The sequence below is a fragment of the Cetorhinus maximus genome, chromosome 16 (genome assembly GCF_964194155.1).
Source record: "Cetorhinus maximus chromosome 16, sCetMax3.hap1.1, whole genome shotgun sequence".
NCBI classification, from domain to species: Eukaryota; Metazoa; Chordata; class Chondrichthyes; order Lamniformes; family Cetorhinidae; genus Cetorhinus; species Cetorhinus maximus.
In genome coordinates, this window is record NC_135894.1 from 11,013,609 (window position 1) to 11,032,580 (window position 18,972).

The 18,972-nt window shown below is 45.6% G+C and overlaps 1 protein-coding gene across 1 annotated transcript in view; it reads left to right on the plus strand.

The window, feature by feature from the left end:
• The first annotated feature begins 1,394 nt into the window (after nt 1-1,394).
• Nucleotides 1,395-18,972, plus strand: part of LOC144691355 (uncharacterized) — a 215,509-nt gene continuing 197,931 nt past the window's right edge. Inside the window, exons 1-2 of the mRNA XM_078559369.1 lie at nt 1,395-1,534; nt 17,943-18,049. Of these exons, the coding sequence (XP_078415495.1) occupies nt 17,944-18,049 (106 nt within the window). The 5' untranslated portion in view covers nt 1,395-1,534; nt 17,943. The remainder of the gene's footprint in view (nt 1,535-17,942; nt 18,050-18,972) is intronic.

An 18,972-nucleotide genomic window follows, 5' to 3' on the forward strand; every position in this document is an offset into this window, starting at 1 on the left:
ATGTTTTCCCTATATGGAAACTATTCACAGTCTCTTAAGGCTGAATGGTCTTAATAAAGGAAAAACAATCTATAGCTAATAAGGAGAAATATGGTGCACATGGATCTCAACTTCCAGGCATCTGGAAATAAAAAGACCTTTCATTTATATAGCATCTTATCACATTCATGACACATAACAAAGTGCTTTACAACCAATGGACAAATTGTAGTGAAAGAACAAAAGAAAGTCATGTAGTGTAAGGCAAGTTCCAGATACATGCTCTTAGGAACACCATGGTTCCAGCATCAGTAATGTCGACCCTAAAGTGTTTGACAAGAGTTACATGTTCTCATTATATATATGTGTATATCTACTAAAATATAGAATCATATATGATTTAAATATTGTCTACATATCGGGTTGAAAGATTATTGACCTGAAACATTAACTCTGTTTCTCTCTCCACAGATGTTTCCAGACCTGAGGAGTATTTCCAGCATTTTCTGTTTTTATTTCAGATTTCCAGCATCCGTAGTTTTTTATGTTTCCATATACCTGCTTGGTATACCTAGTATCCATATAGATAAGAAAGACTTGTACTAATATAGAGCCTTTCACTACCTCGGAACAACCCAAAGCCTTTTATACCGCCAATTAAGTATTTTTGGAGTGTAGGGTATATGTTAATAGACAGGTTTCATACATTCATCTTAAACATATATTATAACATTTCCCAGTTCCTATAGCTAACATACAACCATGTTCATTGGCAGTAAAGACAAGGTAGTGGTTCACATCGTTAACTATTCTGTCCTTTTCAGACAAACGCAGTAAGTGGATTCCAGCTGCAAGTTTGTCAACTGTCCCTGTGATTTATCCTTTCCGATGTTAAAGGAATTTGTCAGTTGATCCACGGACCTCCCTGCGTGAAATGGGCCCTGACTTTGTGTGTTTTCCTGTTTTATTCTCACACGCGTGTAGCCGCAGTCTGGAAAACCATTCGACTCATTGGCGACGGGTGGGGCTCAACCTGTTGCACATCTGGCGACCAGGAAGTTGTGCGGACCTATCATGAAAGCTGGATGGTGACAGGCGACGTTGGAATGAGGATCTTCTCACTCTGGGACCAGCCCCGAGTCAGCTCCACTCCCAGACAGTTTCGTGCTCGGAGGCTTCACTGGGGATTCTGGTCCTTTGATGGGTGATTGACGGGGCGATAGAGAGACAGAGACAGAGAGAGAGAGAGATCCTCAGGCTGCCGATTTATTGACAGAGGGAGACAGGGAAATTCAAACTGCTGCTTAACACACACACAGAGAGAGAAAAAAGCAGTGAAACATTGTGAACAATTCAGATCGAGGGAGAAAGAAATCCTTATCACTCTCAGCACTGTCCATCCACAGGGTAAAACCTCAGCGCTAACAAACCTCTTACTCTTCCTCTGACACCCTCAAGACAAACGCCACGGGATGAACCCCGACTCCCGAGGATTCCTGCAAATGGAAGAATGATTTTTAAACTCCTCGGATCCCAGAGCAACAACTCCCGACAGGTAAGAGTGGGCCAGTTGTTGTTGTTGGTGGTGGGGACGGGGTGGGGTTGGGGGGGGTGGGTGGGGGCGGTATATTGGAGATTGATAAGATTGTAAGGGGGCTTTCATTTTGGGATTTGCTCCTGATGTGATTAGATTTGGAAAGGCTGTTCCGGGAATACTCCTCGTCAGAAAGCAAATGGTTATGCCAAATTGATGCACATATTTCACACTGGACACAGCCAGGCACCCACCCATCCACACACACACACACACACACAGAACTGGACACAGGCAGGCACCCACCCATCCACACACACACACACACACACAGAACTGGACACAGGCAGGCACCCACCCATCCACACACACACACACACACACACAGAACTGGACACAGCCAGGCACCCACCCATCCACACACACACACACACACACACAGAACTGGACACAGCCAGGCACCCACCCATCCACACACACACACACACACACAGAACTGGACACAGGCAGGCACCCACCCATCCACACACACACACACACACACACAGAACTGGACACAGCCAGGCACCCACCCATCCACACACACACACACACACACAGAACTGGACACAGGCAGGCACCCACCCATCCACACACACACACACACACACAGAACTGGACACAGGCAGGCACCCACCCATCCACACACACACACACACACACAGAACTGGACACAGGCAGGCACCCACCCATCCACACACACACACACACACACAGAACTGGACACAGGCAGGCACCCACCCATCCACACACACACACACACACACACACACACAGAACTGGACACAGGCAGGCACCCACCCATCCACACACACACACACACAGAACTGGACACAGGCAGGCACCCACCCATCCACACACACACACACACACATACACAGAACTGGACACAGGCAGGCACCCACCCATCCACACACACATACACACACACAGAACTGGACACAGGCAGGCACCCACCCATCCACACACACACACACACACATACACAGAACTGGATACAGGCAGGCACCCACCCATCCACACACACACACACACACACATACACAGAACTGGACACAGGCAGGCACCCACCCATCCACACACACACACACACATACACAGAACTGGACACAGGCAGGCACCCACACATACACACACACTGGACACAGTCAGCCACACACACACACACACACACACACAGCCAGGCGCACGCACACACACACACATACACACACCCTAGACACAGCCACACACACACATGCGCACAGAGAGGCACACACAGCCAGACACACACACACACACACCACTGGACACAGCCAGACACACACACAGCCAGGCACACACACGCACACACACACACACATACTCTGGACAGAGGCACACACACACAGACCCTGGGCACAGCCAGGCACACAAACGCACACACCCTGGGCACAGCCAGGCACCCACACACACACACAGGACTCAGTCAAGCGCACACATACACACACACACACAGAGCCAGGCACATGCACGCGTGCACACACACATCCTGGACACAGCCACACAGACACACACATGCCACTGGACACAGCCAGGTACATACACAGTCAGGCACACACACACACCCTGGACAGAGGCACACGCACACACACACACGAAATCACACACAACTGGACACAGCCAGGCACACACACAAACACACACACACATAGCCAGGCACACACACCCTGGACACTGTCAGCCACAGACACACACACTGGACACAGCCAGACACACACACACACACACACACAGAGCTAGACACAGACACACACACACACACACACACACACAGAGCCAGACACAGACACACACACACACACACACACATAGAGCCAGAACACACACACAGAGCCAGAACACACACACAGAGCCAGGCACACATGCACACACACACACATGCACAGACAGACAGACAGACACATACACACACACACACACACACACACACGCCACTGGACACAGCCAGACACATACACAGTCAGGCACACACACACACCCTGGACAGAGGCGCACACATACACACACACACACACACAATCACACATAACTGGACACAGCCAGGCACACACACAAACACACACACACATAGCCAGGCACACACACCCTGGACACTATCAACCACAGACACACACACACACTGGACACAGCCAGACACACACACACACATACACAGAGCCAGACACAGACACACATACACACACACACACACACACAGAGCCAGAACACACACAAAGCCAGGCACACACACACACACACACATGCACAGACAGACACATACACACACACAGACACATACGCCACTGGACACAGCCTGGCACATACACAGTCAGGCACACACACACACCCTGGACAGAGGCACGCGCACGCACACACACACACACACACACACAAAATCACACACAACTGGACACAGCCAGGCACACACACAAACACACACACACATAGCCAGGCACACACACCCTGGACACTGTCAGCCACAGACACACACACACACACTGGACACAGCCAGACACCCACACACACATACACAGAGCCAGACACAGACACAGACACACACACACAGAGCCAGACACAGACACAGACAGACACACACACACACACACACAGCCAGGCACACACGCACACACACACATGCACAGACAGACACACACACACCCTCCTGGACACAGCCAGGCACACACGCACACACACATAAGGGAGTTGCTCTGATCATTCTGTAATTGTACATTTTTCACGATACAGTTGTGAATGTGTGTTCTGAGAGGCGCTATGCTTTCATGATATTCTCCTATCGTATAGTTCTGGGCTGCTGCTCTCCCTGTCGATCATATTAATTATTGAACAACCCTGCTCTCCAGAAATGTGAAGGCTTTTTTAAAAAGTACAGTAATTCAATCATAAAATCATTAGAACATCACAGTCGCTTTATCGCTGGGACAGCAAGGAAGCTCTTATTGATTGTAATCGAGAGCGATGTTGGTGCGATTGACACTTTCCGCTGTTTTTCAGTGGCACAGTTCTGACAGAGAATCTTTATAAACGTGTTCCCGGACCCCGGCTGTCAATTGTATTGAAATACTTTCTCGTTTTCCCCATAATAGTTTTTCTAAACGGATTCTACCTTTACGTGATTCCTCTTCCCCGCCCCCAGCAACTATACAGCCCAGGGGATTTTCCCTGTTGGTTAATTCTGGAGGCAACATCAGCTCATTGTAATGAAGCCAGAAAGATTGGCATTTGTCCAGTGCGTTGTCATCTCTCGAAAGGTCCGTTTATTCTATAGCTGAGGTGCCAACAGCAATGTTGCAGATATTAAGTGAACACAGGGACCATATTGCACAATGCCACCAAACCAATGAAATGGACAACCAATTTAGCTGTTTTCTGGTGGTATTGGATAAGGGAGGAATGTTGGCCTAGATTCCAGGGATAACACTGCATTTTTCAAATCCACCACTCATGGCATGTTTAATGGCCAACAGGAACAGCAAAATAGGCTTTGGTTTAATGTCACTGCCAAACGATAGCATCCCTAAAAACATATTCTTCTTTCAAACCAACATCATTAAAACAGATTTAGCTGCTCATTTATCTTCCTGCTGTTAGTGGGACTTTGTTTTGTGCAAATTGGCTGTTACGTTTTATCTAAAGTACAACACTTCAATTGCAGTTCATTGACTGTGGTGTTCTTTGGGAGGTTTTGAGGATGTGAAAGGCACTATACAAAAATAAGTTCTTTCTAATCCTCATGAGATTACATTTATGTCCTTTAACATTGCAGAAGAATTGGAGCATTAGTTGAATGAATTGTGGCTCCTGATGTTTGGAATCTGCCTCATTTATATTGCAGAGGTCCAAAAACAGCTGTATTTGCATCTTAAATGTCTTCAGCCACAGACCTTCCTTGATGTCAGTAAAAGTCCATGTAGACTTACAGTTTCAGTACTGCAAGTCCATTTGTGTTTAATATTGGCCGGGTTATACCACTGCTGGCAATGATAAATCACCTCTTGATTTCCCTAATCTCAATGCTGCCCCATTTATTGGACTGTGTTGTCCCAAGATTGGGCTGCTGCTGCTGGAAGCACTGGAATATATAGAGGTTATTGGACCACTGCTTGAACCAACATTCGAGTGAGGCACATACATGAGCCTAAAGCTTGTAACCATCCAACTGAGGGAAAGAAAGAGTTGCATTTATATAGCACCTCAGGGCAGCCAATGGTGTACTTTTGAAGCAGAGTCATGGCTGTATTGATATCTTGGCGTATGGAGGAGGATACAATGCAATTCATCATCCAAAAGTACCAGACCTTCTGCTTAAGCCATGCTATTCTGCATCACAAAGCCATACTTTCTGCTGCTCAATGTCATTATACATCAATATTCAAAAACAAAGTGCATCATAAGCTAAAGCAAATCCTGACAATAACATGAGAGACTCTGAACAAGTGGCAGAGGATTACAAGCAGTCATTTAGTCCTTTGGTTCAGTTACTTACTTAACTGCTCTAGTTTCATTCTATTGGCTAGCAATGTCACATGAATCCCTTGATTCACTTGCCACCCAATAAACGGACATCTCTTCCAATTAAATGAATTGCAAATTATTTGCTTGCACTGTAAAGGTTTCCAAATTTACAAGTTATAATAAGATCTGTTCAATACAATTAATGCCGTGTCTCCTTGGCCCATATGATTTGAGAATCCTACTGTAAATGTAGTCACAAAAGTAGTTACATTGAGCAAACCATTGAGATTTTTGAAGTAGCACAAAGTAAGTTGTTGTTTTGACCATAAAACCCTCACTTTTTTTTACAATGGAATCTACTAAATGACTTAGGGTGAGGAGGGGGGGAGGAGGATGGGATTATAGTTAACATGGCAAATTCTGCAACAAAGATCCAATCAAAGAGGGGTTTGGATCTTTGTCAAAATCATGGTGGTGCAAGTTGTTTTATTCCACTTCTGAAACAAGTTGAGATAACTAAATGAAACAAATCTCTCCCTCTACCTGCTAGCTATACCCAAAGTTTTGGCTGTAACCATCAAACCTTACAGGACAGAATTTTAAAAAAAAATTCATTCATGGGATGTGGCCTTCACTGGCCGGGCCAACGTTTATTACCCATCCCTAGTTGCCCTTGAGAAGGTGGTGGTGAGCTGCTTTCTTGAACCACTGCAGTCAATGTGGTGTAGATACACCCACAGTGCTGTTAAGGGGGGAGATCGAGGATTTGGACCCAGCAACAGTGAAGGAGCGGTGATATATTTGCAAGTCAGGATGGTGAGTGACTTGGAGGGGAACTTCCAAGTGGTGGTGTTCCCATCTATCTGCTGCTCCTGCCCTTCTAGGTGGTAGCGGTCGTGGGTTTGGAAGGTGCTGTCGAAGGACCCTTGGTGAGTTCTTGTAGATAGTACACACTACTGCTACTGTGCATTGGTGGTGGAGGGAGTGAATGTTTGTGGATGTGGTGCCAATCAAGTGGACTACTTTGTCCTGGACGGTTTTGAGCTTCTTGAGTGTTGTGGGAGCTGCACTCATCCAGGCAAGTGAGGAGTATTCCATCACACTCCTGACTTGGGTCTTGTAGATGGTGGACAGGCTTTGGGGAGTCAGGGGGTGAGTTACTTGTTGCAGGATTCCTAATCTCAGACCTGCTCTTGTAGCCACAGTATTTATATGGCTAGTCCAGTTCAGTTTCTGGTCAAAGGTAACCCCAAGGATATTGATAGTGGGGGATTCAGTAATGGTAATGCCATTGAACATCAAGGGGCGATAGTTGGATTCTCTCTTGTTGGAGATGGTCATTGCCTGACACTTGTGTGGCGCGAATGTGACTTGCCACTTGTCAGCCCAAGCCTGGATATTGCCCAGGTCTTGCTGCATTTGGACATGGACTGCTTCAGTATCTGAGGAGTCGCGAATGGTGCTGAACATCGTGCAATCATCAGCGAACATCCCCACTTCTGACCTTATGATGGAAAGAAGGTCATTGATGAAGCAGCTGAAGATGGTTGGGCCAAGGACACTACACTGAGGAACTCCTGCAGTGGTGTCCTGGAGCTGAGATGACTGATCTCCAACAACCAGAACCATCTTTCTTTGTGCTAGGTATGACTCCAACCAGCGGAGAGTTTCTCCCTGATTCCCACTGGCCCCAGTTTTGCTCGGGCTCCTTGGTGCCACAATCGGTCAAAAGCTGCCTTGATGTCAAGGGCAGTCACTCTCACCTTACCTCAGGAGTTCAGCTGTTTTGTCTATGCTTGAACCAATGCTGTAATGAGGTCAGGAGCTAAGTGGTCCTGGTGGAACCCAAACTGGGCATCAGTGAGCAGGTTATTGCTAAGTAAGTGCCGCTTGATAGCACTGTTGATGATCCCTTCCATTACTTTACTGATGATGGAGAGTAGACTGATGGGGCAGTAATTGGCCGGGTTGGATGTGTCCTGCTTATTGTGTACAGAACATACATGGGCAATTTTCCACATAGCCGGGTAGATGCCAGTGTTGTAGCTGTACTGGAAGAGTTTGGCTAGGGGCGCGGCAAGTTCTGGAGCACAAATCTTCAATACTATTGCCGGAATATTGTCAGGGTCCATAGCATTTGCAGCATCCAGTGCCTTCAGCTGTTTCTTGATATCACATGGAGTGAATTGAATAGGCTGAACACTGGCATCTGTAATGCTGGGGACCCCTGGAGGAGGCTGAGATGAATCGTCCACTTGGCACTTCTGGCTGAAGATTATAGCAAATGTTTCAGCCTTATCTTTTGCACTGATGTGCTGGGCTCCTCCATCATTGAGGATGGGGATATTTGTGGAGCTACCTCCTCCAGTGAGTTGTTTAATTGTCCACTACCATTCGCGACTGGATGTGACAGGACTGCAGAGCTTAGATCTGATCTGTTCGTTATGGGATTGCTTAGCTCTGTCTATTACTTTCTGCTTATGCTGTTTGGCACACAATTAGTCCTATTTTGAGCTTCACCATGTTGACACCTCATTGTTAGGTTTGCCTGGTGCTGCTCCTGGCATGCCCTCCTGCACTCTTCATTGAATCAGGGTTGATCCCCTGGCTTGATGGTAATGGTAGAGTGGTTGATATGTCAGGCCATGAGGTTACAGATTGTGTTTGAGTATAATTCTGCTGCTGCTGATGGCCCACAGCATCTCACGGATGCCCAACCTTGAGTTGCTAGATCTGTTCGAAATCTATCCCATTTAGCACTGCGGTAGTGCCACACAACATGATGGAGGGTATCCTCAATGTGAAGGCGGGACTTTGTCTTCACAAGGACCGTCACTGCTCCCGATACTGTCATGGACAGATTGGTGAGGATAAGGTCAAGTATGTTTTTCCCTCTTGTTGGTTCCCTCACCACCTCCCACAGACCCAGTCCAGCAGCTATGTCCTTTGGGACTTGGCCAGCTCGGTCAGTAGTGGTACTACCGAACCACTCTTGGTGATGGACATTGAAGTCCCCCACCCAGAGTACATTCTGCGCCCTTGCCATCCTCAGTGCCTCCTCCAACTTATGTTCAACATGGAAGAGCATTGATTCATCAGCTGAGGGAGGGCGGTACGTGATAATCAGCAGGAGCTTTCCTTGCCCATGTTTGACCTGATGTCATGAGTCCTTATAGGGTCTGGAGTCGATGCTGAAGACTCCCAGGGCAACTCCTTACCCACTGTATACCACCTCTGCTGTGTCTGTCCTGCCGGTGGGACAGGACATACCCAAGGATTTGATGGTGGTGTCTGGAACATTATCTGTAAGATAGGAATCTGTGTGGATGGCTATGTCAGGCTGTTGCTTGACAAGCCTATGAGGCAGCTCTCCCAATGTTGGTAAGGAGGACTTACAAGGAGAAGGGTCAACAGAGTTGCAATTGCCATTGCTGTTTCCAGTGCCTAGGTCAATGCTGGGTGGTCTGTCCGGTTTCATTCCTTTTTTGTGTCTTTTTAGCAGTTTGATACAACTAAAGTGGCTTGTTAGGCCATTTCAGAGAGCATTTAAGAGTCAGCCACATTGCTGTGGGTCTGGAGTCACATGTAGGCCAGACCAGGTAAGGATTGCAGATTTCCTTCCCTAAAGGACATTAGTGAACCAGATGGGCTTTTAGAACAATCGACAATGGTTTCATGGTTGGACTTTTAATTTCAAATTTTATTGAATTCAAATTCCACCATCTGCGTGGCAGGATTCAAACCTGGCTTCCCAGCGCATTACACTGCATTTCTGGATTACTAGTCCAGCGACAACACCACTACACCATTGCCATGTGGCCATTCAGCCATCATGCCTGTGCTAGCTCTTTGAAAGAACTATTCAATTATTCTCACTCCCTGCCCTTTCTTCACAGCCTTGGAAAGTTTTCCATTCCCAGTATATTTCCAATCCCTTTTGAAAGTTACTATTGAACCTGCTTCTTTACAGACAGTGTATTCCAGACCACAATGACTTGTTCCACAGCAGAGCCCCTCCTCAGCCATCCCTTCGCTCTTTTGCCAATTATCTCAAATCTGTATCCTTTGACTGACTCTCTTTCCAGTGGAAACAGTTTCTCACAATTTGCTCTAACAAAGCCCTTCTTAATTTTGTAAACATCTATTAAATATCACCTGAGTTCCAAGGAGAACAATGCCAGCTTCTCTAGTTTCCTCATTAATTACTGGAACTTGTGATTTCGTAGGATTTTGGCAAGTATAAGTTTTAGTTTAAACTGCAACCAGAAATGAATTTGTTTTTCCTGAGGAAAGGGTAGAGCTTATGAAGAAAATATATTCCTGAGGAGTACATTGCCTGGATTCTATCCCCCACTTCCTGATCTAGTTGTAGAAGATTTTCCCCGACAGTTATTGTTTTGCTGGTAATGCCAGTGATACCATTTGTGCAGCCTCTGTGAGTGTGAGTTTCACTGCCTGATCTTGCTGCAATTGTGTGAGGTGGGGGCAGGGTATAATTCCAGTCACAATGAACAGGACTGCCATTGCGCCTTCCACTGATTGGAAGGAACTGAAGGAAAGTTAGCTCTTTCAATCAATAGGAAGTAAAAGTTGAAACACAGGCGGCTACTTGGGTTAAGATGGACAGAAATGGCTTTTGTGCTGTCTTAAGTTACACTGTCGCTGCTTTGAAGCAAAATCAATATGAGGTCTCCTCTGGGAGGTTTGTCCATTTACATTGATCTTTAGGAGGTCTTTGATAGCATGAAAAACAGTCCTGGAATAGGGTCCCCCTTGTCCTCACTTATCACCCCACCAGCCTCCGCATTCAAAGGATCATCCTCCACCATTTCCGCCAACTCCAGCATGATGCCACCACCAAACACATCTTCCCTTCACCACCCCACCCCCGGTGGCATTCCACAGGGATCGTTCCCTCTGTGACACCCTGGTCCACTCCTCCATCACCCCCTACACCTCAACCCCCTTCCACGGCACCTTCCCATGCAACCGCAGAAGATGCAACACCTGCCCCTTTACTTCCCCTCTCCTCACTGTCCAAGGGCCCAAACACTCCTTTCAAGTGAAGCAGCATTTCACTTGCACTTCCTTCAATTTAGTCTACTGCATTCGCTGCTCCCAATGCGGTTTCCTGTACATTGGAGAGACCAAACACAGACTGGGTGACCGCTTTGCGGAACACCTTTGGTCTGTCCGCAAGCATTACCCAGACCTCCCTGTCACTTGCCATTTCAACACTCCACCCTGCTCTCATGCCCACGTGTCCATCCTTGGCCTGCTGCATTGTTCCAGTGAAGCTGAATGCAAACTGGAGGAACAGCACCTCATCTTCCGACTAGGCACTTTACAGCCTTCCGGACTGAATATTGAGTTCAACAATTTTAGATCATGAACTCTCTCCTCCATCCCCACCCCCTTTCCGATCCCCCTTTTCTCCAATAATTTATATAGATTTTTCTTTTCCCACCTATTTCCATTATTTTTAAATGTATTTCCATCCATTGTTTTATCTCTACCTTTTAGCCTATTTCGATCCCTTCCACCCACCCCACCCCGACTAGGGCTATCTGTACCTTGCTCGTCCTGCTTTCTACCCTTAATGTCACCTATTAGCACATTCCTTAGATAATATCACCACCGTCAACACCTCTTTGTCCTTTTGTCTGTGACATCTTTTGGCTATCCCCTCCTATCAATGGCCCTCTATCCAGCTCTACTTGTCCCACCCACCCTTAAACCAGCTTAGATTTCACCTCTTTTCTATTTTTCCTTAGTTCTGTTGAAGAGTCATACGGACTCGAAATGTTAACTGTGCTCCTCTCCACAGATGCCGTCAGACCTGCTGAGTTTTTCCAGGTATTTTTATTTTTTGTCCTGGAATACATCTTAGTTGCAAAGAGAAGGGCATGCTGCCTTGATCAGTCTCACAATGGTATCACTACCAGGGCTAGGGAGAGAAATCATGGGCCCTGTTGTTTCTCCTGATTTCAGGCCCATTATCCACCACCCCCACTCAATCACCGCAGCCCCCCAACCCCAACCTTTAATCCTCTCCCTGCACGTATGTTATTTTTTCCCCTTTCAAGATTCATCAACCAATTCACCAAACAGTCACAGAAATGTTCTAGTTAAATGTTGGCATTGGGTTACAAGTATCATCCAATTTTTTTGCAGCATGGGTCATTAATATTGAGAGCAGTATAATGCAGTTAGCTTGTGTGAGCCCTACAGGTGATCCCAGGAGTTTACATGTTCAATACAAATACACAGCACCTGAACTGAAACGCAGCAACAACTGATAGTGGGTGGAGTCCCTGAGCTTTATTTCCTTCCACCTACAGTTTCTCACCACCTTCAGACAAAACAAATAATCACAATAATAATCCCAGTAGAAGAAGTTTTTTGGCAATTTACCTATTCGCCCGTTTAGCTTTGTAATTGCAGTATTTCGTGGCATTGTCCTTTTCTAAGAGGTGGTCCCCAGGTACCCAGGTTAGGGATTGCTCTCAGTATAAAGGGTGCAATGGGAGAGTTTGAAGGTAGTTGGGTTGAGGACTTGAGGGACCAGTGCACAGCCTCCGCTGGATCTCGGCTTCTGTTTGCAGGGGAGGTCCGCAGTAAAGCATTCTGTTGGGGGACTCCTCACATGGGCAGTGGTTTCGGATTGACTGCTGGTGTAACTTTGGTAAAATTTTGAAGAGCAGGTTGCCTGTAAAGGTAGCCGAGCGAAGCAGGGCTATTAGAAATCTGCTTCTCACACTCCACATGGCTTGGCTCAAGTCAGTTAGGCTCTCAGGCCTTTTCCTGCCAGAGAGAGAGAGAGAGAGCCTGTCACAACATGACCCATGTTGACCAGGCTGGATTTTCCCCTCAAGGCAGGTAGCAGGAGTCAGGAAATTCCCCGGCTCGGTGCATCAACCTCGGCAAAAAATGCCTGCGAAGATATGGTGTTCGTTCAGGGGGTGTGTGGATGCTAACAAGGGTTGGGTCCGCTGGCCCTGGAAAGAATTCAGGGGCTGCCGGGTTGCTGAGGCAGCTGTTCAATAGGCCTGCCACGGTGCTCTGGGACTCTGTCCCAGTTATAATAAAAACAGTAAGGCCTTCTCCCCTCACCCCTTGCACCCCCTCATCCCTCCACACACCCTCCATGCCACATCCAAGCCACCTCATACCCCTTGACATGGCCAGTCATATCCTCCATGTCAAACTATGGTACTTCCATGCCCATTCACCCACTACACACTACTTATGAACCCTATAGTGGTGACAATAGGATGTGTTAAAAAAAACTTCAGAAAAACAGTCGCTCATTCATAACTTTCCACTTTCTTAAATAAAATTCCTTTCGCTACAGGCCAATAAAAGTGTCAATCATCCAGACCCTTTAAACTATCAATAACAGAAAGTGCAAGCACTTGAAACCTCTTAATGTTCTGTAAATAAACATTATGTAATTGACAGAATAGTTCAGAGAACCATCAATCAAGCAATGTTTTCCCTGGGGCGCAGCTGTTTTTTTACTCTAATAATGTCCAGGCCCTCAGCCAAGAATGCATGTTGAGGCTGGCTCGATTCTATGAAAATTGTACAAGATTAGGACCTGCCTATCCTTTGGACTGGCCAGGTCAGGAGTGCAGGATGCAGGCTCACAATCCAAACCCACCGATAAACACTGGGGGTACTGGGAATGGGGGTGGGAATCCTGGAATTGGGTCATGGCTTCTACTTTTACACCTCTACAGAGTTTCCCTGACTCCATGAAAATCCAGTCCATCAGCTCAGCCGCAGAGTCTTAAAGTGACACTGCTCACAGTCACATCATTGCTGGGCTTGAAAGGATGTTACAGCACACAAAAATAAAAGGAGATACACTTTACCCTGTGTGTTTCCCTGATGTTCATCTCCTCCAAATACTCTTTTAATTTTTATATGGTCTATTTTATAGTCTACACAAGGAATATAGATTGCTTCAATGTGGGACTGAATGTGTTTGGTATCCCATTTGGATGATGCAAATACAAATGAAGCTGACATTGGGAACTAATTATATGTTGCTGATTTTGACACGCTCATATTTTGGTTACTGAAAACCAAAAGGATTAAGTAGAAATCAATTTCTGCATTGCAAGCATAAATTATTGAGGTAAGCCAATTGTACCCTCCACCAGTCTTTCTAATAAGTCTACTTTTGAAGAGTTCCACTATTTGCTAATATTCTACATGAAGGTTGGTTCTGAACGAGTGCTAGGGTAGAGTGAGGCAATGCCTTTAACATAACCCATCACCTCCTCTCCACAATGCCAATGGCAACTCACTGTAGTGGGTGTAGTTCACTGAAGTGAATTCAGTGAGTAACCTGCCATCAAACAAATCCATTTTACTCCACCCGCCCTCCCACTTAACTTTGTCCTGTTAAGTAGTCCAGCTACTCAGAGATCAATGTAATATTTGTAAAGGAAAGTGAGTAATTTTGCCATGAAAGCACAGGTTTACCATACTTTCCTATCCAACATTGGGCATTTTTAAAAGGTTTGAACACTTTCTGTCCCAAACCCATCATCAACAAAATAACAACTTGCAAAGGGTTCTGTTTCACTGAGATGAGGAAGACAGTCACCACACAACAAAACTGATAAATTCTGTGAATTTTGATCCATGCATTCTCTGACACATTGTATCACTAGTATATTCTTCATATCTATATATACCATTCACAGAAGTCCTTCCATGAGCATGAAATGGCAGCACCAGGTCTCCTTTACGTTACATTAAAAAGATCCCAAGGCGAGAAGTCTTCATAAACAATAACAAGACTGATTCACAGAATCACAGAATCACAGAGTGCAGAAGAGGCCCTTCGGCCCATCGAGTCTGCACCGACACGTAAGAAACACCAGACCTACCTACCTAATCTCATTTACCAGCACTTGGCCCATAGCCTTGAATGTTATGACGTGCCAAGTGCTCATCCAGATACTTTTTAAAGGATGTGAGGCAACCCGCCTCCACCACCCTCCCAGGCAGCGCATTCTAGACCGTCACCACCCTCTGGATAAAAAGGTTTTTCCTCACATCCCCCCTAAACCTCCTGCCCCTCACCTTGAACTTATGTCCCCTTGTGACTGACCCTTTAACTAAGGGGAACAGCTGCTCCCTATCCACCCTGTCCATGCCCTTCATAATCTTGTACACCTCGATCAGGTCGCCCCTCAGTCTTCTCTGCTCCAACGAAAACAACCCAAGTCTACCCAACCTCTCTTCATAACTTAAATGTTTCATCCCAGGCAACATCCTGGTGAATCTCCTCTGCACCCCCTCCAGTACAATCACATCCTTCCTATAATGTGGCGACCAGAACTGCACACAGTACTCCAGCTGTGGCCTCACCAAGGTTCTATACAACTCCAACATGACCTCCTTACTTTTGTAACCTATGCCTCGATTTATAAAGGCAAGTGTCCCATATGCCTTTTTCACCACCCCACAAACATGCCCCTCTGCCTTCAGAGATCTATGGACACACAGTCCAAGGTCCCTTTGTTCCTCAGAACTTCCTAGTGTCATGCCATTCATTGAATTATTCCTTGTCAAATTACTCCTTCCAAAGTGTATCACCTCACACTTTTCATGGTTAAATTCAATCAGCCACTTATCTGCCCATTTGACCATCCCGCCTATATCTTCTTGTAGCCCAAGACACTCAATCTCACTATTAATCACCCGGCTAATCTTTGTGCCATCCACAAATTTACTAATCCTACCCCCCACATAGTCATCTATGTCGTCTATATAAATGACGAATAATAGGGGACCCAGCACAGATCCCTGTGGTACGCCACTGGACACTGGTTTCCAGTCACTAAAGCATCCTTCTGTCATCACCCTCTGTCTCCTCCAACTAAGCCAATTTTGAATCCACCTTATCAAATTACCCTGTATCCCATGTGCATTTGCCTTCTTTATAAGTCTCCCATGTGGGACCTTGTCAAAGGCTTTGCTGAAATCCATATAAACTACATAAACTGTGCTACCCTCATTTACACACCTGGTCACCTCCTCAAAAAATTCAATCAAATTTGTTAGGCATGGCCTCCCTCTGACAAAGCCATGCTGACTATCCCTGATCAAACCTTGCCTCTCCAAGTGGAGATAGATTCTCTCCTTCAGAATTTTCTTCAATAGTTTCCAATAGTTTTGCTTTCGCAAGCTGCGTTTAAAATGTGTTACTTTTTGAGGAAGAAGAGATCCAAAGACAAATAAGCCTTAAACAAATGGGTCAAAATCCCTGAATAACTGATATCCCCCCTTCGGACCTTTTATTTACACCTTGGATTTGCGGCATTGGTGGTATCAGAAGGCTTACTAAGTTGTACCAAAGCAGGTAGTGTCCTTCTTTAGCAGCTGGCCTGTTATTTAGGAGTGCAGCCGGGTTTGGCCTCCAACAGATCAGTCAAGACCCGAAGAACGTGTGGTTGTCTCAACAAGCTCCTTTACCTCTACACCAGTGAGAAAATGCCAAGACAAGCCCAATCTATCGTGCTGATGATTAAGGCCATTCATGTGCAGCCAGAGTCTGGGCTTGGGAACCCTGAATGCTGCATATGAGTTCCCCTTATTCCACTATTCCTCAACATTGACCAGGATGCCTTATTCTTCCTGGAGGACTTCTTCACATGTTTTAGGACTGGGATCAATCCTGTTGTTCACTGACAATTTGACTGACAGTTGATTTTTTTAAAAATAGCCTGATAAGTCCCTGGGAGTGTGAAAGGCCTTCAGGTAGCTTTGTGGGTTTCCAGGGGTCTTTTTAAAAATATCAGAATTGCTATGCAGTTCTGCATTGCAGTTCTGATTTTTTTTTAAAGCCAGTTTTTCAGCTCTGAAGCTCTGGCTGCTCAGTCTGGACAATGGCGAGAACTCCATTTATAACAATGAGCCCAGGCCCCTCTAGTCCCCGGGCCCCAGTGTTTTGTACCTTGTGCAGCCCCCTCTCCTGGGCCCTAATCACCACTAAAGTCGATGACGTGTGAACTTAGTACAACACCCCCTGAAAAGAAACCCTTGAGGTGATTATATTCCCCTTTGAAAGGCAGATAATTGACTCCTTGGCATCAACCTGATCTTTGTATAGCTCATTACATTGGAAACAATTACAATGTAGTATTTCAACACTGAGACGGATAAATTTTTGTATTAAGGGTTACTGAGCCAAGTTGGTTAAATAAGTTAAGACACAGATCAGCCATGACCTAATTAAATGGTGGAACATGCTTGAGAGGCTGAATGGTTCCTATGTCCCTAGTGCAGTTGGCAGTGATTTTTTTTTTTGTCTAAACATGATATTTCATACTTGTTCCTTCATTACCAAAGTATATCAAATGAGAACAATTTACGCTCTGTTTCTGCTGTCATGTCTTTTTAATCTCTGTAGGATTAGATACTCTAAAAAATACATTTGCCACAAGTTGCTTCTGCCAGCACATATATAGTCCCATGATTTATAAAGTAGGGCTTCAGGCGTCAGCCAACTCCATGCTGTTGCGGTGAGATTGGTGTTGGTCATAGAGTGGAAAGGGAGATGCTTCATTTCAGGGAGATGATGAATACCTGTGCCTCCAACTCCAGTATCTTTGCATATCCCCAACTCCCTTTACTCCATCATTGATGGCTGTAACGCTGGATCCTCTCAATAAATCGGTCTGCCTCTTCACTTCCTGCTCCTCCTTGAAGATTTCCCTTAAAACTCATCTCTTTGACCAGTTTTTACTCCGTTGTTTTGATCACATGCCTGTGAAATGATTTATCAATGTCAAAGATGCTCTGTAAATGTAAGTTGTTTGTTTGTTTATTTCATAGGGCAGAAAAGATGTATTGCCCTGGGTATGTTTTAATTTTAATTGTTTTGCTTTCTTTCTAGAATGATTCCCTGTGGAACACAGTATTTCAGCTCAAGCAGCTGGATGTCTTCTAAAGCTCGTACTGCCTCTGCAGTTCTTTTTGTTATTCTTGTCACTGTACATCAAGGTAAGAATCATAGTCTGTGAGTTTGTACCAATGATTACCTCAGTTAATTATACCAATTCTATTGAACATGACCTGTCAGACACAATATGGGTCAGGAAGCCAAATTCAAAGCTATCTTCAAACACTGCTTTACCGGGCAGTGTGATAGGCCCTGCCCCAGACAGATATACTAATAGTGGCTCTAAGAGAGACCATTTTGTTAGCTAACACAGCCACGATTGTCTAATTTTCACTTTCTCTCCAGTTGAGTGTAAACGTTGAAGCATTTAAAAGCTGAAACTGTGTCCATATGACAAAAGTTGGCTCCAGAAGATGCCCAGGGATAGACTGCAATGTGCATAATCTGACTCTCCTCACATTAGAACATCATAGAGTGCTTTACAGAGAGGAGAGTAAAATGGCCTCAAAATAGGAGGGAAAGAACAGATGGAATAAAGTTAAGATCAAAGCCTAAATGTTACTTGTCTATTAAGTGTGTTTCATTCAAGGTAGGCAGTGGGGATTCACCTGAGCTCCTTTAAATGGGATGATTGAAACTCTGGTTGTTGGGTCAGAAGCGACATGTTTATAACATGTACCTCTGTAAATAAAAGCTTATAAAAGTGTGCAAAGATTGACTCTAGCCCCACCCTTCACCACCTGGCTTCGTGGAATTAAACATTAAAGTGTGGCTGAAGGGAGAAGTCTTAAGCAGGATTTTGAATACAGGAGGGAGGAGGCAGTGTGGGAGGACTTGTCAGGGGAACTTTTATGGAACAGGAGTTTGGTGACTGAAGACTGGCTATCAATGGTGAACTGAAGAGAATTAGATCTACATCGGAGAAGCAAAGGTTTGTAGTCTTCTTTCACGTGGCTGTTTCAGCTCAGAATTGATCTGCTGAGCAGAGTACTCATGACGGACAGTCCACACCATAGGCTATCAA